This window comes from Trichosurus vulpecula, chromosome 5, assembly GCF_011100635.1.
Source record: "Trichosurus vulpecula isolate mTriVul1 chromosome 5, mTriVul1.pri, whole genome shotgun sequence".
NCBI classification, from domain to species: Eukaryota; Metazoa; Chordata; class Mammalia; order Diprotodontia; family Phalangeridae; genus Trichosurus; species Trichosurus vulpecula.
The window spans coordinates 89,525,939-89,552,301 of record NC_050577.1 but is presented as its reverse complement, the minus strand read 5'-3'; the positions used below and the strand labels follow the sequence as shown (position 1 = coordinate 89,552,301).

At 36.1% G+C, this 26,363-nt stretch overlaps 1 protein-coding gene across 2 annotated transcripts in view; it reads right to left on the bottom strand.

The window, feature by feature from the left end:
• Nucleotides 1-26,363, bottom strand: part of PAXIP1 (PAX interacting protein 1) — an 87,174-nt gene that overhangs the window by 10,797 nt on the left and 50,014 nt on the right. For both annotated transcript variants that reach the window (XM_036760470.1, XM_036760471.1), the window contains 10 exons: nucleotides 25,415-26,192; nucleotides 24,813-24,907; nucleotides 23,082-23,177; nucleotides 21,922-22,059; nucleotides 20,641-20,762; nucleotides 15,366-15,550; nucleotides 13,433-13,476; nucleotides 9,198-9,268; nucleotides 6,789-6,891; nucleotides 5,315-5,483 (listed from right to left, as the gene is read on the bottom strand). In XM_036760470.1, coding sequence (XP_036616365.1) covers nucleotides 5,315-5,483; nucleotides 6,789-6,891; nucleotides 9,198-9,268; nucleotides 13,433-13,476; nucleotides 15,366-15,550; nucleotides 20,641-20,762; nucleotides 21,922-22,059; nucleotides 23,082-23,177; nucleotides 24,813-24,907; nucleotides 25,415-26,192 — 1,801 coding nt within the window. The remainder of the gene's footprint in view (nucleotides 1-5,314; nucleotides 5,484-6,788; nucleotides 6,892-9,197; nucleotides 9,269-13,432; nucleotides 13,477-15,365; nucleotides 15,551-20,640; nucleotides 20,763-21,921; nucleotides 22,060-23,081; nucleotides 23,178-24,812; nucleotides 24,908-25,414; nucleotides 26,193-26,363) is intronic.

Sequence of the window (26,363 nt, the reverse complement as noted above, 5' to 3'; positions counted from 1 at the left end):
GTGAGGGTGACTGAGAGATGATGATGTCCAACAGTACTAGGGAAGTTAGGGTGAGGAGAGGGTGTAGGAAAAAGATAATTAAATTCTGTTTTAAGTTTGAGATGCCTATGAACACTAAAATATTCAAAAGGCAGTGGATGATGCAGGACTGGAACTCAGGAGAAAGAGATGGGTTGAATACATAGATTTAGGAATCATCTGTAAAACATGATCATTGAACTCTTGAGAGTTGATGAGACAGTCAAGTAAAACAGCACAGAGGAAAAAGAGAGGAGGGCATCAGAGGACAAACATGTTTAGTGAGTATAACCCAGATGAAGAACCAACAAAGGAGACTGAAAAGTAGCGCTTGGGAAACAGAACCAGAAGAGTAGAATCACGACCACCTAGAGAGGCAGGCATATCCAGAAGGAGGTGATTAACATTGTCAAATGCTGCAGAGAGATGAAGGAGGATCAGGGTTGAGAAAAGACCATTGGATTTGGCAATTAGCAAAAACGACCACAACAATAATAATAGCTAATGCTCTACCCACTGCACCACCCAGCTGCCTCTGCAGCAATAAAGATTGCCTTGTGGCAGTAAAGGTCCAGATAATATAAATGTTGTAATGGACCTAATCAGCACAATTTCATGATTTTCTTGAACTCTATTCAGGAGCACATGAATAGAAGCAGAGATAGATGTTGAGGGTATTGGGGTTTGGCAAGAAGTCACTGCCAGAACAAAGCAGGATGGGATTTGAGAACAGAATAGTGGAGAGCTGAAGGGTTGACCTAAGGAAGCAAGAAAAGTAGCCAGTGTGAGGGAAATGGCCAACAGAATGGAGGGATGGAGAGAATGGAGGTAAAGTGGAGGATGACAGAAAGCTTAGGGTCTTAAAGAATATGGAAAAATGGACTGATAAAAGATCACAATCAGACAAAGTAATTCTGGAGTTCATGTAGACAAGTGGATTAAGAGTAAATAGCATGGGGGAAGGGGGCAGATAGTTTGGGATCTTTTTATTACTATCCAGTTTGGCTGAAATACAGAGGGTATTAAGGATAATAATTTGAGATAAGGTTGGAAGCATTATTTTGCCAGGTTGAAGAGGATTCTGAAAGTGAGGAAGGAGTCTATTATTTGCTCAGGAGGTTACTTAACTTTTTTAAATGGAGGAGCAACATGAACAGATTTACATATAAGAAAGATCATACAGCAATTTCATATAAAGGATAGACTGCACTATAGAAAGCACAGAAGCACCAACTAGAAGGCTACTGCCCAAGTGGGTAGTAATAAGAACAACCCTCAGGTATTGGCAATATAAAAAGAGAGGACAAAATGTATTTGAAATATGCTGTAAAGATGGAAATGGCAGAACCTATAACTGATTGGATTATGGAGAGATAAAAGATAAAAAACTGTCTCTCGACCTCAACTCATTATAAGTTACCAGGTTCTCTCTAGTCCTGTTCTCTACACTAAAAACAGTTGACTTTATTTTGATCCATGGCTATATAATGCACCCTTAACCTATCTCAGGGTGTTAGCTTCATATTAAAGTATGGACAGAATAGTAAAAAAATATTGGTCAAATACCTAGAATACACACCAGCATCATAAACGCTCAGGGAATTTAAGTGAAAAAACAAAACAAAACTGGGAGGCCACAAAGAATCCAGTGCCTTCGTTTTCACAAGGAAAACGGAGGCCTCGAGAGGGTGAATGACATACATACAAGCATCCTACTAGTGAATGACAAAAGGGAGGCCTGAACCAATGTTTTCTTTATTCTTTCCACTAGTTCACGTTGTCCCAATTCACAGCTCATATGACAAAGATGGCAGAAGACATTTCTAGTACTACACATGGCCCTTGGTGCCAAGAAAAATAAGAAAGGAAACAAAGTTTATCACCACTGGAATTCTCCTCTGTGTAAAGTACTTCAGAAGGGTTACCAGCTGCTACAGTAGTATTATCTTTACTACTAATAATAGCTAGTATCTTTCCTAGGTACTTTCTGTAAGGAGAAAATGGCTTTTTTAAATAGCAGGGCTCTAACCATGTAAGTGAATAAATGAGTAAAGAATTTAAGTGCCCACTATGTCAAAAGGTACTGTGACAAGTGCTGAGATACAAAGAAAAAAGTAAAATAGTCTCTGCTCTCAAGGAGTTCATATTCTAATGGGGAAGATAACACACATGGAACATTGTAGCTCCAAGTTAAAAGGAAAAGTCCCATGGTCCTTGGGAACACAGTCGCAAAACAGACGTTAATGCCTCTTCTTTAATAATGTCATTTCCTAAAACCATATCAGTTTTAGATGTTGAACCATCTGACACTGCCAAAGAGTGGTGACAAGAGCTTTCTTTTCTGGGTCTGCAACAGCTGTGGCTGTCATACCTACACAAGCATCTACTAGATTGAATCTCCAAAGAGGTTGTGATGGCTGGAGGCCTGGAGCTGGAGCACTGTCATTCCCAAGACTCTTGGAGTTCTGGGTTGTAGGCTGCCATCAGGGTCTGGGGGAGGTAGTGGTCAAGGCAGTGGTGGGGTTTGACTTGCCTGGCATGTGCTGCCTCTTGTCTTTCTCTCCAAGGTGCTTTGCTGCTTTAACAAGGTTATCCTGACTGCCCTTTGGGCAACAGATGGTGGGGATGGCTGGCCACCCCTTCCCCTACTCTGGTAATGGCTACGAGGGCTAGTGTGGAAGTAAGACCAGTGGTCTGCTGCCACTCCAAGGCTCCTATGTTTACCTCCCTGTTGGTAACAATAAGAGGGTGATGAGCAGTTGTTATTGGTGATGAGGAAAGCGGGTCACTTTTCCACAATTTCACCCTATTCTTGATAGTGGCTTTGGGGACTGGGCTGGAAAGAGGTCTGCTGGTTTTGAAGACACTGTTATTCCCTAAGCTCCTAGACTCAGGATCCTAAACTACCTCCATCAGGGTCCAAGGGGAGATGGTGGTCAAGATGGCAATGGCAGTTTGGGGCAAGTACTGCCTGTCTCCTGTTTCTTTCCAAAGATGCCTTTAAATGGATTTGTAGTTGCTATTATAAAGCTCTTTTCCTGTCATTACAGAGCACAGTCTACAATCTGCAACAGAAATTAGGATATATAAAAACTAAACCATCAACACCGGACCTGATTCTACCCTTCAAGCTAGAAAACAGTAGTGGAACTTATTTTTATCACACCTCCCAGATTTTCTCCAACTTTACTTGCAATATATATAGTCTTCCTTGTACTTTTTTTCATGTCAACACATACAGAGGTAATAATCATTAAGTGCATTTCACTTCTGGTCTACCATTCATATCACACCCCCTTAACTATGGCATACTTCAGGGCTCTGTTCTGTTCTCTCTCTCTATGCTTACTCTTCGTGATCCTGTCAGCTCCCATGGTTTACTAGTATCTCAAGTGCTTAGCCCAGTGCTTAGTACATGGTACTGTAAATGCTTAATATATGCTTTTTATTCATACTTTCAAGCATGCATTCATTCATTTTCACACAAATGACTCCCAATCCAGTTCATTAATCTCCTGATTTCTCTTCCTTCCCACCTTCAACTGCCTTTTGGACACTTCAAGCAATGTCCCAAAACATCTCCAACTCAGTGTGTCCAAAACAGAATTATCTTTTGCCCAAAACTCACTTCTCTTCTAAATTTCCCTATTTCTGTTAAGAGTACCACTAACTTTCCAGTCAAGGCTTTCCTCAAGGCTTCTCTCTCTCACCACCACATATCCATTCAATTTTCAAACCTTGCTATTTCTGCCCCTACATCTTTCGTATTTGTCGCATTTGTGTTACTTTCAAAGCCATCACTTGTTGCTTGGGCATGAAGCTCCTCATTACTCTCCCTGCCTCAAATCTCAACCATTTCAATCCATCCTCTACACAGCTACCAACATGATTTTCCTTAAATATATTTCTGACCACGTTACACTCCTATTCAATAAACTCTAGGGCCTCCCTGTTGTCTCTAAGGCAAATACAAATTCTCTAGTGGATTTTTAAAGTCCTTCACAACCTAGCCCCAGCCTGCCTTTTCTAGGCTCATTATACATTGCTCCCTTTTTCACACTCTGAAGTCCAACCAAACTGGTCTTTTTACTATTCTTCATACATAATACTACCTTCTATCTATCTGTCTTGGCAGCGGTTGTCCCCAAAGGCTTAGATCCACACCCTTCTCACAACAGCCTCAGAATTTCTTACTTCCTTCATGCCTCGTCTCCAGCTTCTACATTAAGTCTTTCTTGATACTCTTTCCCTCACCCTTCAGATGCTGGTACCTTCCCCTCCTAAACTACCTTGTATTTATTGTGTATTTACTCTATATATACTTGTATATGTCAGCTGTGATAAAAATGTGAGCTCATTCAAGGCTGGGACTATTGCATTCTGATGGGGTGGGGGGGATTTGTTTTTAATCCCCAGTACCTAGTACAGTATATGGCACATACTAGGCAATTACTAAATGCTTACTGACTGACTAATTAACAAGTCCTATGGCTTCACTCACAATACTCTACAATGTATAGGTCCCAGGAAAGGTAACGGCCATACTCTCTACTACATGTACGTAAGCCTATTCTTCCTTAGGGAGAATCTAAGTCAATCCTTAGTCAAAGATTACATTATATTGGCAATTTTATTTTTTATAGCTAGACTACAAGTGAAGAAATAGTAGTCTCACAGTTTACCTCCATCTCTCACTGAAGAATCTGTAACCAAGTATATTATTAACAAAAAATAAAGCAATGTTATAAAAGTAATTTTTCTTTCCTAATACTGTTCAAATATCCTAACCTTTTATTTTTCATCTGAAAATGTAAAGAAATGGAATCCTGAGACACAAAATTCATGTATTAACTGATGATTATTAAATGATTAAAGAACAAATTAGATGTTTGTTGGGATGAAAATGGAGTAAAGCTCAATTCTAGTAAAACAAAGAGGTCTGCATGTGTATATATACGTGTGCGTGTGTGTGTGTGCATGTGTCTCTGTCTGTCTGATCTGTTTGAGACACTTCCCAAACTTTCATTACTAATATGATGCTTCTATTTAGGGCAGAAAAAGGACATCAACCAGATTGCATTTATCTTAAAATAGCAGTAGGCGCCAGAGTTGCCAAAGCTTGAAATATCGTAAGATTTTAATTAATTCATACATATTATTCACAATTATAGAAGCTTAATGCTTGTGATTATACAATAATTACATCTAGAACACTTTGGAACAAATCAACTCCCAATGGTTTAATTAAACTTTTGCATTTGGCATTTTAAAAAATGTTACTGGTGCTTTTACTTACCAACAAATTTCTGGCATTTGAAACATTCTTCTAACCATTCTGGAGTTACTATATGCTTTACTACAGAAATTGCTGTCAGGAACTTTACAGTGCGGGTCACTTTGCTGGCAATGAGATGTGTGCATTTCTGTGCAGACTCAGCTACCTCACCCCCAAGAATATAGAGTTTCTAAAAGTTGTACAAACATAGTAAGATCAGAAATTAAATAGTTAAAAATCTATAAAGACGTTATCAATGGGGTGTAAAACAGATGAAGTCTAATCTCAAGACAGATTTATTTTTTAAAAAAACTATGATATAGTATTGTTTACATACCTAATAAAATTAGGTAATTTCCTTTTTTTTTTTTTAACCTTGCATTTTAGAGCAGTATTCCATTCAACTGGAGTCAAAGCATTACAAAGACTACAACAAATGTATGAAATAATTCACAGCCGTAGAAAAAACAATACGGCAGGCAGAATAAAAATACCACTGTGGGGAAAGGTAAAATAATGTAAAAGTTAACAATATATACTTCGAGTCACTTAATTCTAAGTGAAGTGGGTTTTTAAATATATATAATTGCATTTTTACAATAGGTTATATACACAATCATATTTTCAATAATACATTTCGATGATTTTATCTGTGATTAACATTAATGATTTGAATGGCACTGTTCATTTCATGGTAAGAAAGATTTCTAGGTTGTTGGACCTGGAACTCCTCTTATACGTAAGGAAAAAGTAAATAAACAAAGAGGATATCTTTGATGCTATTAATGAATACTAAAAAGCTATCTTCTCTTCAAGAATGATGACATGAAAATTGACTGAAAAAACATGAACATGAAATTAAAAAAAAATTTGACTCATGAAGACTATAGTTATTTTCTTAAGATGGCACAAAATTAAGCTGTGCTTCAAAGTACACTATTTAAAATGTCTTTAAAATTCAGCATTAGGAAAGAAAACAGGAAAATACAGTATATGTTACATTGGTTTAATACTATTTTACTATGGGGGAAAAAGACTGATTCACTCAAAAATATTTCAGAAACTTATGTTTCTAAATATTTTATTGAAATTATAGATTAAAAACTGGCTAGATCTTATTGAGAAGGCTAATATCTCAGTATATCTATAGAAGATGAAAAGAAACAGTCACTCTGTTAGGTTACTAAGATATGGTAGAGAAAAGAATAGTAATTTATTAAATGGAATTCCAGTGGTCTGAAAATAGCAACATTCCTCTAATTTATTCAGGAAGTAGATATTCATCAGGCCCAAATTTTTCTAGTAACAAGACAGCACATATTTCAGGCTTAAATAATAATGTAGAATTAAGTAGGCTATATCAATACTACACTCCCTTTTGATGAAATCTATTTGGTAAAATAGTACATAGTTAACCCAAATAAAACAACAGCAAGAACACTGCGAATTGCTATGTTTCTATACATTACAGATAAAAATCAAAGCAAATTTTCACCTTAATATACTGCTGAACTTGGACAGGCTCAAATCCAGTGAAAAGCACAAAAGGTGTCAATTCTGGTGTTAACTTTTTAGTGGGAGGTGGTATATCTTCAATTCTACAAAATGAATACATACAATACAAAAAAAAGGCTTTATTTCACTTAAAACTACAAATATCTTTACAAAAGTTATTCTATGAAACATATGCACTAAATAGTCCCCAACATTACAAATAAAAGCAGATATACTTTAATGTTTTTCCTAACTTACAGCATTTAAAAAACAATCATGCTGTATTTCTGACAAAAGTATACCACAATTTCTTACTTCTGAATTCCTGAGAGTTTCATTACACTGAAAAGCACAAACTACTGGAGATTTTTTTTACTTTTTTTACAAGTCCTAGCACAACTACTATTAAAATTATGACTAGATTTCTGACTTCTGAGGATTTAACACATACTACAATTTGTCTGAATTCGTGGAATGTACCTCTCTATCCCTAATACTCTGTAAAGCCTGCCACAGTGCTGCAAGTTTTGTTTTCATTAGAGAAACACACATACATAATATCCCAAAGGTAGTGCAGTCCCACTAAGACTTCTGAAATATCTTGTATACTGAGGGATGGAAAAGACCCTAGGATTTAATAAAACCAAATATCTGGAGATCAATGACTTGGACAGTGAAGAAATTTTCTTTCCTACATGTCAAATTCTATAGATAGAGTTGGATTTTCAAATGTCATTAATTAAAAAATATAATCGTGTCTCTTTTTCAGGGGTGGGGGAAGTGACTTGCCCAAGGTCACACAGCTAGTAAGTGTGTCAAGTATCTGAGGCCACATTTGAACCCAGGTCCCTGACTCTAGGGACCTGCTCTACTCACTGCACCACCTAGCTCCCCCAATTCTGCCTCCTTAAGAAGCTCAAATAATAGGATGCACATAACTTTGAAAAGTTTTCTTTTTAAAACTTATACTTACCTAATAAATTATATTATTTACTATATTAGGCACATATGCTATGGATGTATATTATGCATACTAAAGCCACTGAAATCTTTACTCTTTCTCTATTATCTTAGAATTTATTTCCCAGCTTTATTTTCATAGATACAAAAAAAATACACAACTTGATATGAACCATGAAGTCAAGTTAATTTCTAGTTATAACAAACTCTCTATTACTATGCCCCAAAGAAAACAAAAAGCCTTCATTTTTTAAAAAATCAAGAAAGGAGGTGCCAAATTTTAGTTAAATAAAAAATTTTGCATCTGTTGAGTTCGTATTCATTTTACAAAGCTATACTATACAAATAGTGATCTTTTCTCTTTTGTACATATGTCCACATTTAAACAGTACTGCTTTAGATCAATAGTAGTAGGAAGTCAAGGAAAAAAGAAAGACAGCAGCTTAAACCCAAAAAGAAATGAATTGCTCTTATAGCTCCCAATTCATACCTGAGTTTTAGTTTTTGATTATCTTTCAAGAAACATAGACTACCCTAAAGTAAAATTTCTTTTCATAAATTTTAGATTATCCCTAAAACTCTTCTTAATGTAGGGTACAATGAGATAAACCGTGGACTTCTAAAAATTCAATGTTAAAAAAAGTTTTATTTAGGATACTTCAATCATTCTCCTGAAGATATTGTCAACATAATTCAAATTTTACTTTAAAAACAAAAAGAAATACAACCTATACTGTGAAAAGGGAAGGTAAAGAAACCTCAAATAAGTAAAAATAGAAACAAAAGTTAAATAGTGATACAAATTACACTGAAAATATATTAAACCTCTTTTAAGCTGCATAACCATACTTCAAGCCATTCCTTAAACTTCTAAAGAGTTTTCTAATAATTAGAAGAGAGTGAGAGTCACCAGAACTTTTCAAACATATTACCTGTAGTTCTGCCTTTTCTTAAATTATCAGTACTATGTCACTATGGACTAATGTTTTCTAAACCTTTTCAATCTATGACGAATCCGAGAACTTACCAAACAGCACCCCTTCTCTCCACTAAACACACACAGAGACACACACACACCCTTCTCCTCCTCCTCACTCCACTACTTCAAGCTTCCTGGTCAAAAATTGGAAGAGGAGAACCAACAAACACGGAACAACAGGACATTATCTCAGAACAACAAATAACTGGTTGGAAAATGGTGCCCTAGACTATTATTCCAACTTGGGTACTTTACTTCTTTAACTAAAATGAGATAGAGCTGTTAATGCATAAGAAAGATGTAAGGTAAGTGATAATGTATTCTAAAATACTGAATGAAAATTTCTCTAAGTGTAAACTACTGAAATTTTGCTATAAATATTCAGATTTTCAAGAGGTGCTGTCATTCTAAAATACATCTAAGATTATTCTACAATGAAAAGTAGCAACAATAATTTAAAACTGCCCTTACCTGGCTCTTTTGGAAGAAGGCTGGATGTTAGTTACTTCATTCTGTTTCAGTTTAGGAGGTAACCTCATACCCTACAATTAAAACATTTTGTTTCAATCATACATTTACAAAGGAATAATTTTAGAGGCTGACTTTCTTAAAAATGGTTTATGTGTTTATTTTTCGACAAGCAAACATACAAGAGCCATAACAGCGAAAATACTGCTTGGACAAGGAAAGCAAAAATTAGAGAAGAAAAATTTTAAAGATTTTAAAGGTTAAAAAAATTATAACCTTAGAGTCATCTTCAACTCTTCCCTCCTTATAAATGTCTGTTACCAAGTTAAAATAACTCTTGCACCCACTATACTGTTATAATGAAGCGATATCACATTGGTGAATGGTTAGAAATAGCACCATTTTCCCCAATTAATTCTATGAAAGTGTGTGCCAAAAAAACAGGAGCAGTTTGGGGGTAATGGTTATCAGAGTCTTTTTCCCTATGAAAGCACAAGTTCATTCATCTTGCATATAATCATTAAATTACTGTTAGGAGCTCTGTGACTCTGGTTTGCCTCTTAATATCAAAAGCTATTTTCCTTTCCGTTATAAGAGCCATGAACCTATGCGTCATCCTCATCAATTCATATCTAACTACCGCAACAATTTTTCATTTATTCTAAATTACTTTATTTACTGATACATTGTTTGGAAATATATCTCAGACAACACTCACCAATCCCTCACCTCCAAATGTACTTTGAGACAAGAATGTTTCCTATCTTTAATATGATGATTTCTTTTTCGTTTTCTTTTATAGGGTATTTATCATACCTTACTGTAAAATTTGGGTTAAGTATTTGGTCATAAACTATATTATACAATACTATATTATACAAATTTTATGCGTTTCTAAACTTTTTGTGTTGCCTACTGACCTTGGAAGTATCATCTGTAGCTTCCACAAAACTCCCATGTAATTTCTTATGCCGACCCAGACAAAGAAGAAAATTATAATATGGAAGGGATAACTGTATAGCACACTACCACCAACCATTGTATTTAACCAGTTTTGTTGTCTCTCCACATTGACTTTTTTTCATGCCATTCTAATCATGATACATAATGTTCTTGTGGCTTGCAAATGTGTTATGTGCATCAACAATCAACTGTTAGATTTGGATTCAAGCAGAGATCTAAGCCATGCTATCTTCTTCCTTAGGTTAATCCTGTTCCCCTATTTCATCCCCTCATATCTAGGCCCCCCTGGCTTCCAAGGTGACAATTAGCTAATCTGACAAACTTATTTAGAAATCTATCTACTGGAGGTTAAAGTAGGATCCTAATTTTGAGGTGGACATCTGTATAACAAAGGCCTTCAGGAGACAACTATTTAGAATTTCTATTGTGTTATATTAATTTATATACATTAAAAAATTTACAAACCAGTTTAAATGATGGTGGCATCACCTGAAATTGTGAAATATCTATGAATATACCTATATATGTGTATTATACATACACACATCTACACAAATACTATAATGCCAAGCTTCAGTCCTGTCAAAAAGGACTTATTAAGTGCCAGGGCAGTGGCTTTACAAAAAAAAGGTGGTGCTATGAAGAAAGTCAAAAACATGTTCCCCTGCCAGCTCACAACCTAATGGGGGAGGAAGCATGCAAACAATTAAGTCTGAACAAAATATACACAGTGTTTAAAAAAAAAAAAGGTGTATACGTTGTAAATAAAAATTAATATCAAAGGTAGTAGTGGGGGAAGGGGAAGTACAAGGTATGCTGGGAAAGGACTCTTGGAGAAGGTGAGTTATGAACTGAATCTTGGAAGTGAGTTGGAAGAGAGTAAATAAACGCTTGTTAATTGAAAAAAGTTAAAAAAACAAAGAGGCTATTAACTGTAAGATAAAATACAAATTCTTTTATTTGACATTTAAATCTGCTCACAACTTAGCTCCAACTTTCTTGACTGATTTCACAAAACTTTCCCTCACACTCATCATATTCCTGTTAGACTGCCCTTATCTTCTATTCTCCAAACAAAGTATTACATCTCCTGCCTCTGCAGAGGCTGTCCCCAGGATCAAGAAGACTCTTTTCAAGGGTGATGATGTTAATATGCCATCTCCTATACAGGGTGTTTCCTGATCTTCCCAGTTGTTAGTGCTTCTCTTACTCCAAAATGACTTTGCATATACATATATTTGCTTAACTATTTCTGTTATTTCCTGCCACAATATAAATTCCTGGAGGTCAAGGACTGTTTCAGTAACTTGCTCATAAGAGACACTGAATGAATACTTACTGCACTGAAAACAACTGAAATAATGCCCTTCTCCTTACGCTAATCACGAATTCTATAAAGACGTATTTACTCCCTCCTTTTCCCTCATAAATTAAGTGCCTATTTAAGTGAGTACTTACTGCATGCTAGGGACTGGAGTTGGGAAGATAATTCAGTTCAATTCATAAGCATTTATTAAGTGCCTACTACATCCATGGCATTGTGTTAGGTATTGGGGAGGAACTTACTACACAATCCATTTAGAAACAATGCCATTCACCTCTCTCCACACACACATTTTTGAAATTTTAATGATAGAAGCCTAGTCTAATTTTGAGTTTTTTTTTGTTAAAGACAAATGAAAAAGTTTTATTACTTAACATCAAAATTTCAAGTAGTACATTCTCCAGTGGCGATTTTTAAAGGACTTTTCCCCATTAAAAATGGAATTTTATTCTTAGAAGACCTATAGTATTCTGGTTAAATACATTTATATTCCTAAATAAAGTATGCTTCATGTATACACATTTTTAATTTTCAAAATCTACCAGGTCTCCAAATTAACTACAAAGTAAAAGGAAATGAACTTTAAAGGTAATACTAATTAAACATTACCCAATTCGTCTTGCTCTAATGGCTGGGACACAGTGCAAGTAATCTGTAAAAAAAGTATCCAGACCAATAAAGAAAAATTATATAGCATTTTAAAGTTTGAAAAGCACTTTATTACATACACTATAATAACTGTTATAATTTTAAGAATGAAAAAAATGCCAGAGAGCTTCCAAAAGCAGTTAAGTACACATAAGATAAAATTTGTGCTTGTTAGGATAAAGACTCTGATGACCATGATTCACCTCACCTATCTGATTTTCAGGTTGGCAATGTATTGAGAGTCAAAAGAGCAATTAACCGAAGAGTCACGAGATCTGGGTTAGAATTTTGGTTCTGAGATTTATTAGTTATATGAATGTTTGTAAGTCATTTAATTTTTCTATGTCTCAGGTTCTTCATCTACAAATGGGAATGACACTTACACCAGCTACACTTAACAAGTTTATTGTAAAGTGTTCTGCAATCATAACGTGCTATTTGTCAGAAAAATACTACTACTTCTGATGACAAATCAAATATAATAGTCACTTATGCCCAAAACAAAGAGATAAAACACTGTCAAGTTGTTATAAACATTAATAAAATAGGACACTCACAGAGATTACTCAGAAGATGCTCAAAGATCAACAGTGGTACCAAAATCACACTTAAAAATAATATAGTAACCAGAACCCTAGATTAGGAAGACCAGGTTCTAGGCCAATTCGTTATTTGATCATAACGAAAAAGTCATTTTACGTACTTGTACAAAATGAGAATAATCCAACTCCCCTATTTTATGATAGGGAAATTGTAAAACGGAATTAATGAATGTAAACTCTGAACTCTGCAACAAAAAATAAGATGGGGAGGCAAGCGAAGAAGGGAGAGAATTGGGAAATCAAAGTTTTAAAAACAAATGTTAAAAATTGTTTTTACATGTAACGGGAAAAATAAAAAACTAAATAAAAGGAAAATGGAAGCACGTACATATACATACGTATGTGTGTGTGTACGTAAAAAACAGATTTATACAGCATCCCGTAGAACAGGCTTGAGCTGCCTAATTCAAGATTCTACATGAAAAAATGCAAAAAAATCCATAATGCCAACCCTAAAGTTAAATAATTATGAGAGAGAAATACCAAAGTTATTTTTTAAAAATCCAATATTTAATTAGCAATGATTAAAACATAATACACACTGATATGGAAAAACAAATAGCTGCTAGAAATAACTTTTGCTCTACTAACCTATCATGTTACTCTATTTACTCTATTTAAATTTATTCCATGAATCTACAATTTAGAATATTTAACAAATTATTAAAATGGAAAACAAAGTGTGGTTATTAACAACATACCATTAGTAGTTCTGCTGATACCTTTAATGGAACTCTCCATGCATCTAAGAGAAATACAAGATTTTACAATTGGATCATTATAACAAAGAAGCCTTCATATAAACATGTAGTATATTCATGTTCTCTCTATGACTGGTTAGGTCATGTGGTTTCAATCTAATGCCAACGAGTCTATGATGGCCTCCATGCTAGTCGGTAAACTTTATTTTTAAAGCTACCACCTACATCTTAACCCCTGGGTAAGTTATTTCTAAATAGACGCCACTAAACAATGCGCAGGATGTTTTCCCATATTACCACTACTAGAAACATAATTTAGGGGAAAGTCTCTTTCTACATAAAGAAAAACACATTACACTGCACTTATTTTTTTATGAAACCCAGTCATACTGAATTTTAGCAATTATCAGAAATAATCTCGGTATAAACACATCAAGGGAATATATTTTCACCATTTACCAGAAGGAGGCAAAATACTACTTAAGTACAGGGTTCAGATTATTTCTAATCAGAAAGCCTGGGCAAGTTTCCCTACTATCAGATGACTGGGAAGGTCTTCAAGGGGCTAGAAATTATCATCTTGAAGCTTCTTAGAAACAGGTGAGATGTACTCTTATTAAGGAATATAGCAGAAGAATAGCTTCTACTGTGAAAGCCTTCTCTGTTCTTGAAAATTTGAAGGTATTCTAATCATTTGGAGAAAGAAGCCTGAAAGCCCTTTGAGATAATCAGGTAATGTATGTAGGTCAGAACTGACCCAACAGTCAAACCACTGACCTCAGCATGCAGAATTCTCCTACTCTGAAAACCCATTTGTTTGTTACTATCTCCATTAGGGGTAATATAACTCTACCCAAAAGACCTAAGAATTCTAAGTAATTTTAAGTCCAATATGAGTGAATAGTGTGGCATAGGTAATAAAGATGCATTTATCCATTCAATATCTAAGTGTATACTCTATGTAAGACACTGTGCTAAGCACTAAGAGGAGTTATAAAGGTAAACCAGCATAGATGAGATATTCTGTGTCCTAAAGGAACTTATAAATAAGGAAGATAAAGTATACAAATAAAAATTAGTATACAAATTATAATAAAATATCTATTAATTGCTATGGGAGTTATAACAAAAGGAGAGATTATTTCATTTGGGCAGGCAGTTTCATGGAACAAGCATCATCTTAACTGGTGAGATAGGAATGGGAATGATTTCAAAAAGAGTCAAATAATCTGAGTCCCCAGCAGTAACACTTAACAGCTATGTGATCCTGAGCAAGTCGCTTAACTTATGGGCCTTAGTTTCCTCATCTGTAAAATAATAATAATACTTAACCTCACAGAGCTGTGGTAACACTGAAAATGTGAGCTATTACTAAGTGAAAATAGGAATAGATTTATTCTGTGTACTTTCAAAGGGCAGAATTAGGACAAATAATAGAAATTACAGAGAGGTACATGTTGGATCAACATAAAGAATCTACATATTATAGCTATCTAAAAGTAGTTGGGGAGAGCCCTCTCAAATATCTAACTCACCCTTGCTAACAATATTTAGGTAGAGGTTAGAAAGCAATTTTTCTCAGAGGCTGGAGAGAAAATTATTGCACTAAGTGGGAAGCTGGACAAGATAACTTCTATGAGTCCTTCAAACTCAAAAAGAAAAAAATATAATAAGCAGAGGAACTCTGTAGGGAGAAACAAAAGGCTCATAAAGCCGAGTTCACTGGTTAATATGGGTAAGATTTCAAAGTTAAGTAGCTTTCAGTTAATTATGGGATGGAAATTTTTAAAAGCCTCATACATGTGAAGATGAAGAAAAGTATAATCAGTTTTCACTGCTAGGTTGTTATCCAAGTATTTTTTCTCAATAATTCTATAACATTTTGTATTTCATTCTTTGAATTATAATTTGAAGTATTTGAATTTTTACTTACCCAAAAGATTTAAAACTAAATGCTGAGTAGGAGCAAATGGATCCTGCAGGTTGAACACTGTGTAGCGGCTGCACTGCACCTGCCGCAAGGCCTCAAAGTTCCCAAGCAGTATGTCGCAAAGCCACTGAGCATTCACACATGGTATCCTCCACTCTTTGGCCTTTTCATATTTTAAACCACTTGGCCTTTGTATATGGGGAGAAAATTATTTTATCAAATACTTTAAGTTATTACCAAGAAATTCATAGTTCTCACTTCTATTATGACAACAATAGAATTCTTTTGCTTTTTAAGATTATTGAAAATATTAAATAAATCATGTTAAAATTAAAACAGTAATTTAATAACGGAACAGTCAATCCACACTACAAATTTCATAGTGGAATACTAGACCACCAATTTAATTTCTTGCAGTCCTACTTTTACTTCATTTTCTATTACTTATATCTAACTGTGATTCACTGTTTCTAGCTATGTGTACAACCATTACCGTGAACATTTTTACTCTTTGCTCATTTTTTAAAAGAATTACTTTTACACTTGGATTTCTGTTCAAATTAATCAATAAAAAAGCATTTCTAAAGCATTTCTTAAGCATCTTCAATGTGTCAGGCATTATTGCTGGAAATTAGGGTTACAAAGACAAAAATGAAACTTCACTGCTTTCAAATTCTATCAGAGAGACTTTGTGAGAGAGAATGAACATGAGAGAGAGAGAGAGAGAGAAAGAGAGAGAGAGAATAAACATGAAAAATATATACAAAATAAATGCTTTTTAGGGGGAAGGCACTAGCTATGGGGGCAATCAAAAAAAAAGGCTTAACGTAGCTATGAGCTATAAGAAATCTAAGAGGTGAAGATGTGGAAGTAGTAGATTCCAAACCCAGGGAACATCCTGTATAAAAGTGTGGGATGAGAAAGGGAGTTCCCGTGACCCTCTGGTGAGCCTCAATTTCTAATCTGTGAGAAACTGCAAGACAGAATGGCTAGACTGTAGAGGGTACAAAGTAAAGTGATATACAATTAGGCAGAAAATGTAGGTTGGGGCTAAGTTGTGAGGGGCTTTAAAAGGTAAACAGAAGCGCTTATATTTTTCCTAGAAGAGAAAGCCACTGGAGTTTGCTAAGGAGGAGAGTGAAATGTCTGGACCTGTAATTAAGGAAAATCATTTCAATAGTTGTATGGATGATGATGGACTGGAATGAGACCAATTAGGAAGCCACTACGATAATGATGAGGGCCTGAACAAGGGTGGTGATAGTTTAACTAGAGAGAAAGGAACTGATGTGGGGAGATGTGAAATGTACAACTGCCAAGATGCCAGCTGACTGGACATGTGGGGTGAGAGAGCGCAAGAATCCAGAATGACTTGAGTTTATGAAGCTGGCTAACTAGAAGCATAGTGGTATCCTTAACAGAAAGAACTTCATTATGGCAGGAAAAACAGAATTGTGAAATATATACTGTATAAAGAAAGTACATAGTTTTCTGGGAGACTGTATTGGCAACCAAAAATGGGCTCCTTAGCACTTAGTCAACAAGTGGCCTTGACTAGTTTGGCTTTTTCCCCTGAACTGAATGCTGTTTGTATGTTGGACTGGAGTAAGCTTGTCGGCCCCTTCACCTTGCTTCCCTTGCTTAAGCTGATGGAAAGAACCTGTGCTTTCCCGGTCAACCCCTTCACCTTGCTTAAGCAGATTGAAAGAACCTGTGCTTTCCCCAGCGTACCTTACACCCCCGCAGAAGCTGGATGGTTAAAAGCAGCTCCCGTTGGAGCCAGAGGCTGCTACAGCTACAGTTACAGCTACAGTTACAGCCACAGCCACAGCCGAAGCAGGAGCTGCCAGTAGCAGAGCTGACCTACGGGAGGAAGCTGAACAAAGACTTCAGGCCAGTGGGTAATCTTATTACCATAGAGGGGGAAGCATGATTTTGCTTTACGCAATCATGCTTCTCTGTAGCCTCCTGGTTACTCTTTCAAGGCGTACTTATTGGGCCTGGAAGCTTTTGATCAATATATCAAAATGGGGTTGCTGGTTCATGGGTTGGTTACTGTGGAGCCTAAATATATGTTTTGATTCTTTTGCCTTCTACTTTGAGAGTTTCTTATATCCGGCGGTTCCGAACGTTTCAGACATGTTTATGATCCTCTTTGAGATTATAAACTCTGCCCTCCTAATACATTTGGCGACGAGGATGGGATCGCTAGGTATAAGATCTCTATTTAGAAGCAGAACAATTCCAGAGGAAGAGATGAATATCCCAGGATGGGAGGATCCATTTTATTCCTCCCTAGCAAAAGAATTGGCTAAAAAAGCTGGACCCTGTGAAAACTGGGAACCAAGGCTACGGAGAGGAGATCCTAGGGATTTGGAAAAGTGTTTACGAGAAGTTGGGATTCAGTCAGGGGCATCACTATCTAGGCAAAGCTGGATAGTGTTATCAGCCTACCGGCTAGTATACGAAAGATTGAGATTAAGTGAAAGACATGGGGGCACTCCTACCCCACAGGAAGAAGGGGAATCTCAGATAGCAGGAGACCAAACTGACTCAAATGAGAACTTTTCTATTAATGTGGCTAAGAGCAACAGGAGACCAAAAAAGCCCAGAGTGCATTTCAACCCAGCCCAGAAAGAGCCTGACTGCCTGCTTCGTCCTAGCCATGGTGGCAGAGGAAGTGAGTGGGGGGAGAATGAGACAATGTTAGGGGCTGAGGCACAAAACACTACTGGGGTTCAGGATGTGCCTCACACAGAGAATAGGAGATGGTTAAATGATCAGACAAGGGCTCGACCCATACAAAGGAGGAAGACAGAAACCCGAGGTGAAGATTCAGTTACAAGGGAAATTCAGGAAGATTTCTCACCGCAAGAGGTCACAGATATTTTGAGTAGATTCAGCCAAAGAATAGGAGAACCATTGATATCTTGGATGGTAAGACTCAGTGATCAAGGGGCCAGTGGAATATCAGTAGATAGGACAGACTGCATGAGATTCATAGGTATCAGCCATGATCCTCTAGTTCAACAAGCTTTTAGGGAACATCATCAGCAAGGAGATGGTGATAGCAGGACTACTCTGTTGGCATTAGCCGCTGTGGGATGCAATAAGAGATATGCTACTGATTCTATGTGGCCCACTGAGCACAGACCCTGGTATTCACTTAGAGATTGTATCATGAGACTAAAGGAGGAGGTGATGAAGACTGCCATTATGATAGGAACCGCAGACAAATATTACAATGATCCAATGGGACTGCCTCATAGGAATTTAATAATTAGGACAGCTCCCCCTGCTTATAAACAACTAATTTTGAATTTATTACTTGGAGAAGTAGGGAGCCGTCTTACAACAGTGATAAATAAGATTTTACAGTTACATGACTTAGGTGACTGGGGAAGGGATAGATCTCCTCGAGAGAGAAGGGTGAATAACCAGCAAACTTGGCGCCAAAGGAGAGTAACAAGGAAAGAAATGTTTACTGCTTTATTGAGAGCAGGGGTAGGTTTTGAAATGATAGATGGAATTCCAACCAATGAATTATACAGAATGTATAGAGGACTTGATAACACGAGAAATAGGGAAATAAGAACTGCTCCTGCAAGCCCACAAGCCACTCAGACTGAAGGTGACCTTGTGTGATTAACGGATGAAAACTTGTACATCTGGGGAAAGGCTGGGAGGACAATCCTAGTCTCTATCTAGGATGGGATCCTCTTAGTTTAATTTTCCCATTGTGTTTCCTTGTACATCTGTGGAAAGGCTGAGAGGACAATCTTAGTCTCTATCTAGGGTGGGATCCTCTTGGCTTCCTCATTATGTTCCTTTTGAAAAGAAACATTTCCCACCTGAGTTTGGCTCTGATGTTGGATCTTTGCATAACTGAAATCTCAACCAAACTTGAGATGATTTTATTTGAAGAATTATAGTCCATACTTGTCTATTCTTTTTGTCCTTTGTTTTGGCTAACCTTGTTGCTAGTTTTGTTTCCTTCAGGCTTAAGCACCCTGCACTTTCCGGTGACTGCCTAAGCATGTAGCATTCTTGGAATTCCTGCCAGCTCGTTAAAGAAATGACCTCTGGAATGGGACTTTTTGGGGGCAGGGCCATCTCTACATCCAATTTCAGCATGAAGAAGCTATGGAAAATGAGACCTTCACCCCTTACCCCAAGATTTTGAGCCCCAATCATTCAAGGGGGGTGGGAATGATGATAGTGTTCTATGTTTACTTATTTTGTGTTATCTTTGCTATGTTGTTTTATTATTATGATATTATTGATCCTATGTAATGGATACAAGGATTTAGGGGTGGACATTTGAAATGTTAATAATTATTTTTGGGATGATTGATTGAAGAGATTATCTTGCTGGGACCTAGGGGTGGATCACATTTGAATCGTAAACCAATATTTAGGAATGTCACCAAATGATATGTTTTGCTTTATAATGAATGATATGTTTTAGTTTCCTTTGTAATTGGATCACAATGTATGTTCTAGGATACATGGCTGATTAGATTATGTATCCTATAACAAGGGGTGGAGTGTATTGGCAACCAAAAATGGGCTCCTTAGCACTTAATCAACAAGTGGCCTTGACTAGTTTGGCTTTTTCCCCTGAACTGAATGCTGTTTGTATGTTGGACTGGAGTAAGCTTGTCGGCCCCTTCACCTTGCTTCCCTTGCTTAAGCTGATGGAAAGAACCTGTGCTTTCCCGGTCAACCCCTTCACCTTGCTTAAGCAGATTGAAAGAACCTGTGCTTTCCCCAGCGTACCTTACACCCCCGCAGAAGCTGGATGGTTAAAAGCAGCTCCCGTTGGAGCCAGAGGCTGCTACAGCTACAGTTACAGCTACAGTTACAGCCACAGCCACAGCCACAGCTGAAGCAGGAGCTGCCAGTAGCAGAGCTGACCTACGGGAGGAAGCTGAACAAAGACTTCAGGCCAGTGGGTAATCTTATTACCATAGAGGGGGAAGCATGATTTTGCTTTACGCAATCATGCTTCTCTGTAGCCTCCTGGTTACTCTTTCAAGGCGTACTTATTGGGCCTGGAAGCTTTTGATCAATATATCAAAATGGGGTTGCTGGTTCATGGGTTGGTTACTGTGGAGCCTAAATATATGTTTTGATTCTTTTGCCTTCTACTTTGAGAGTTTCTTATATCCGGCGGTTCCGAACGTTTCAGACATGTTTATGATCCTCTTTGAGATTATAAACTCTGCCCTCCTAATACAGAGACTCAGACTGAAAATAATTTCTTTAAGTCACTTACTCTTTACATATGAGTACTGTATTGCTACGGCATAAATAACCGGTATATTTGGCACCTGCCAGGTAAGCCATTAATTTTAGGTCATCTCTGTCACCATCAACAAATCCAGTCACTGAAATAATCTGTTGAAAAAAGTAAAAACCATTACAATAAAACCCCAAAATACTTTTTCTTTTTTTTTAAGTTCCAAGAATACACAGAATTGGGGGACATATTAGAAAACATTTCTGTATTATCAATCAACCAATAAATCAGCAAACATTTGTTAAGTATTTACTGTGTACCAGGTACTATCCTGGGTGCTGGGGATGCATAGAAAAAGGAATTATATTACCTGCCCTCAAGGAGTTTCCCCATTCTAATAGGGATGACAACATATATGTTAATTAGTACAAATCAATATTGTGTTTAAGAATTCTGATTTGCAGTAATGGTCAAAGTGATTCATATAGCATTCAAAGAGAATCAATGACTATAATGAAAATATTTTTTCTAACCCTACATATTAGAAGTTGAATTTTTAAAAAGAAAATGAGAAAATGGCTATTTAATCATGTGATGGAAAGTACCCCTAAAAACATCATCTTTGGAGCAATCAACTGGTGTATTTGGGCATGAACAATCTAAAAACCTGAAGTGAAAGCTTTCAGAGAAATCAATCAACAAGCCTTTACTAAGTATGTACGAGACTACGTAAGACTACATGGTATCTATCTACTAAAGATGGTACAAAGAACTCTAAAAGAAGGTGACATAGTGGATAGAACACTGAACTTGGGAATTGGGAAGGCATGATTTCCAGTCCTGCTGTGTAACCCTAGGCAAGTCATTTAACCTCTGTCTAATAGCCTCACCTATAATAAAGATGCTCATAAGAGTATCTACCTCCCAGTGCTGTGAGGATCAAATGATTTGTGTGTGTGTGTGTGTACATACACACATATATATATGTATGAAGTGCTTTGCAAATCTTTAAGTCCTACAAAAATGCCAGCAACTATTATTATTAAAAAGAAAACGATGTATGTCAATAGTCACACAAGAGCTATCAAAAGCAAATATGATATAGCCAACTGTGCCACACTTAACTCAATAATTCAAGAACATCTATCATTTTTATCTATGTAAGTACTCCCTCCAAATTGTAACCAATAGATTTCTATGTTACCACAGCCCAAGACAGTGTAGAAAAGGAATTATTAACTGGAATAGGATTTTAGTACAGGTATAGTAGATTATTTAAAAATACATATATGCGTTTAACTTGAAGTTTTCTCTTACATGTTGAGAACATGGCTTTCCTCCTGGTGGGAATGCCACTGGAAAGTGAAGAGCTCGATGAGGTGGTACCATTTTCTTCTTTTTTAAAACTGTATTTAACCAGTGTGCAGTAACACATCTTTTTCTTTCTCTCACCGCCTGTCAAACATAAAATATTAGAATTTTTACTGTAGGAATAATCACTAGCTACCACTGTCTTATATGTTATATAACTATCACCTTTACTTGGAAGGCCATAACCAAAGAAATGCAATGGGACTTGCTAAGGATCTAAAGGATTTTTTTTTAATGCATTTGACTTAACAATGTAGTTGGGTAATTTTGGTTCATTTGACAAGATTTTACTTTTCAAAATCTGTAAGAAGCTACAATTAAACTAAGGAAAGATCAAGAGATTGTTTAATTCATTTAGTAAGACAATGACTTTGACTATTTCAACTAAATTAACACTACAATATTTCCCTATTTTCGAGTAAGAAAAAGATACTGAGCTCAGCATCTCAGTTAACCCCTCTTCCTAAAAAACTGTGCTCAACAACAACCTTCAAAAAATTACTGAGAAAAAATTTCAAATATTTCTACAGATTCAGACTTCTTTGTTTGTTACATGAGAAGAAGCAGAATTTGCAAGGACTTTTGTTAAAGAGATATACATTGGGCATGCTTCCATTAAGACAGTGAAATTACATAGTGGGAGGCTCATTAGGTAGGCAAATAAAACTAAGAAAAGAAGGAATAACCAGTAAGAATGGTACAGATTCTGACCCAAAACTTATGTCCCTAAGTCCCTGAAAGAGCATGGATCCACACTTACCTTTCCACATTCATTCTTTCAAGCAATAAAAAATGCCTACTCCCACCCACCATTTAGTCAATCAGCTAGAATTCTGTGATGTTTCAGCAAATAACAGGGATTCATTCCCATCATAGCTAGAAGATTACCTGGAATTTCTCCTTCCTTTCTCCCTCACCAACAGTATACCACAGGAGCAACTTTAGGTACCTACAGAAATTCATTATTAAACAGAAGTTTTTTTCTTCTGAATGTAATTAAGATCTTTTCCCAATAGTGATGAAAATTTACCAAAATCAGGAATTTTATGCCAATAAACTATGTCATTAGACATTTTTCATTATCAGCTTTTATTTTATTTACTTACCTGTGCATACATACTACTGACTTGACTTTCACAAAGAAGATGTGTACATCTGCTTGTAAACGTAGGATCCACAGAGCCACCATGTGCTTGTATTATCTGGTTACCCAAGAAAACCCCAATTTACATCTTTTATTATTAGTCTAACCAATTATAAATGTCAGTCAATAAATTTGCTGTAAGAATATTACTTCATATTTACATGATAAATTTTTACAAAACATGAAAAGTTATAGGATGTTTCTAAACTACAATACAACAAAACCTAAATTAATTATGAATTTGACTTAGACTGTAAGGAGGGGAAGGATAAGGACATCACTACTTCAGGGGGGAAAAAGCAAAACGATATGCAAAAAACAAACATTTATTTCATTAGGCAAACATAAAATATCTTACAGAGGAGATCCTGAGTTTAACACAAATTTAGCCCTATTTCCTACATCTTCTATCTGTGTCTATAATACTGCACAATGGGAACTGAATTCAAGAATAAGAACCCTGAGGCACCCACTACTTGACCTATAATCACCACAGAAAGATCCAATCAAGTTCTGGATACTCTTATTTGCTAAAGAAATACAGCGAAAAGATTTTAAATTTCCAAAGTTTGAAACAAAAAGCTTTCCAATTAAGCCTTAAATAATCAAAATACAATTACCAAACTGGAATGCTCAAAGTATTATGTTAGAAATGTATATAATGTAAAAGTCACATCATACTTCATTTTTTTAAATTTTTACTAAAGTAAAATGAACAAGCGTAATTTTTTAATGGTCCTAGCTAAATGGAAAATAGCTTATTGTCAAGCTGATGATCACTGCTTGGATAATGGTTTCTCATCATAGCTACAGAAAGTCACATAAAAATAACCATGTTTTATGAGTGAACAGACTAATATTATGAGATTATTTCCATTAATTGCAATAGCAGCAAAAAGAAATTAAGGTCAACCTTAATTAATAATACTCTGCAAACTACAGTTCTATGTCATTTAAATTTTTATTCTAATAATTTAAGAAAATTCTATACTTCATTTTAGTTTGCTTCCCATCTTTATCATCTATTTATATGATCCCTACATCTTTCTCCTTTTAAAATAAACATTTATAATTTTTAAAATTATTTATAATCTTATAATTATAATTTATAATTTTAAAAAAATTTTAAAAAAATTTTTAAAAAACCTTACAATCTTATATAGCCCTTGAAGGTGTGCAAAGTGCTTTACAAACAATAATCTCATTTGAGCCTTGTTATTAAGATTTGTATTACTACCTCCATTTTACAAATGAGGAAACTGAGGCTCAGAGAGAAGTGACCTACCTATGGCCACAGAACTAGTACTGGTATTACGATTCCAAACCAGATCCTTTAGCATGCTAACCACTAAGTCATGTTGTTTCATTTACAAGTTATTTACGTAAATTATGACATTACACACAATGAGTTAGTCTAGGTGGCACTGTTGATAAAGTGCTAAACTAAGTCAAAAAGGTCTCAGCTCAGAGCCTCAGTCACTAAGCCTTTCTCAGCCTCAGTTTCCTTATCTGTAGAATGGAAGTAAAAGTAACACCTACTTTACAGGGATGATCAAATGAAATAACCTAGGTAAAGTGATTTGAAAATCTTAAAGTGCTAGGTAAAAGGTACTTATTAGCTATTAAGTGCAAATACACAGGAAAAAAAATCTTTAATAAGAAATATGTATTATTTCTTTGGGGCAAGTCTTACCCTTTTCCAGGTTGCCAACAGCTGTTTATCAGACATCTGCTCTGGATAATCAGCAATTGCAAATACACATCCCAATAAGAAACATTCTTCTGGAACTGAAAAAGAATTGCACAGGAAAATAAAATATATTAAACCCACAAACTTTTAATAACAAATATGGAAAATATATCTTACCAAGTAAAATCTGAAATTCTGGAGGTTAATTAGCTCTGGGGCTGATAAGTTGGGAAAATTTTTGTAAAAGACTTGAAAATTATTGCAAGAAAATGTCCAGCTCGATTTACTGAGATAGTAATCTGAATTAAAGAAAACTAAATCAATATCATTTATGACTATCCACTATAAATTATAAGCTAGTGCCCATATTCTAGGTTGGATTATAAAAAACAATTACATCTATGTATATGTGTGAACTTTAATAATTTGAATGCTGAAGTAAAGCAGCAGACAATTCCTCCAGATAGTCGATTCTTTATATTAAGAGATTCACATTTTCCATTCTGAATAGTAATGATGATGGTGATGATGATATAATCCCCACCCCCAAAGCATTTCACACTTTTAAAAAGCAGTACTTTTAGGAGGAAAAAAAGATTACTAACTCTCCACCGCTGGATCATGTCCAAAGAGCTGATGATGCTGTGACAGCTGCTGCTGCTGCTGCTGCTGCTGGTGATGTTGTGTTTGCTGAGGTGGAACCTGCTGCTGTAGGGCCTGTGATGTTTGACTCAAATGTTGTGCTGTCTGATTTTGCATTTGTTGCTGTTGCTGCTGATGCTGGTGCAGACGTTGTAACTGCTGCTGCTGTAACTGCTGCTGCTGCTGCTGCTGCTGCTGCTGCTGCTGTTGCAGGTTCTGCTGCTGGAGCTGTGCTAACTGTTGGTGCTGCAGCTGCTGCTGCTGCAGCTGATGAAGCTGTTGCTGCAGGGCATGCTGTTGCTGGAACTGCTGTAACTGTTGCTGAGGGCGATGAAGCTGCTGTTGAGGATGTAACTGTTGCTGTGGAAATGGTAGCTGTTGCTGCGGAAATTGATGCTGCTGATGGACTTGCTGCTGTGGTTGTGAAAACTGATGAGGCTGTTGCTGAGGGTAAGGTTGCTGGGAAATCTGTGGTGGTGGTTGCTGCTGCTGCTGAAGTTGCATCAGCTGCTGAGGTTGAAGATGTAAAATTGGATGGTGTTGCTGCTGCTGCTGCTGCTGCGTCTGATGTTGCTGCTGCTGCTGCTGCTGCTGCTGCTGTGTCTGATGTTGCTGTTGTAACAAATGTGCCTCTGGAGTTAGTTTTACTTGACTAAAGAATACGGCATTTGCATGTCCCTGTTGGCTATGATTTACCTGCTGCTCTAAATTTTTTGTAGGTGCTGAAAGAGACTGTAAGATCTAGAAAACAAAGATTTAATGAAGTGTCATTATACAATATACAAGATATTTCCACATTAACTAAGAACTTACTTGAAAGAAAATAAACAGAATATTTTTATAAGACTTTCAGATATCAATAATACGGGAAACAAGAACTTTGAAAAACTTCAAAACACAATATCCCTAAAC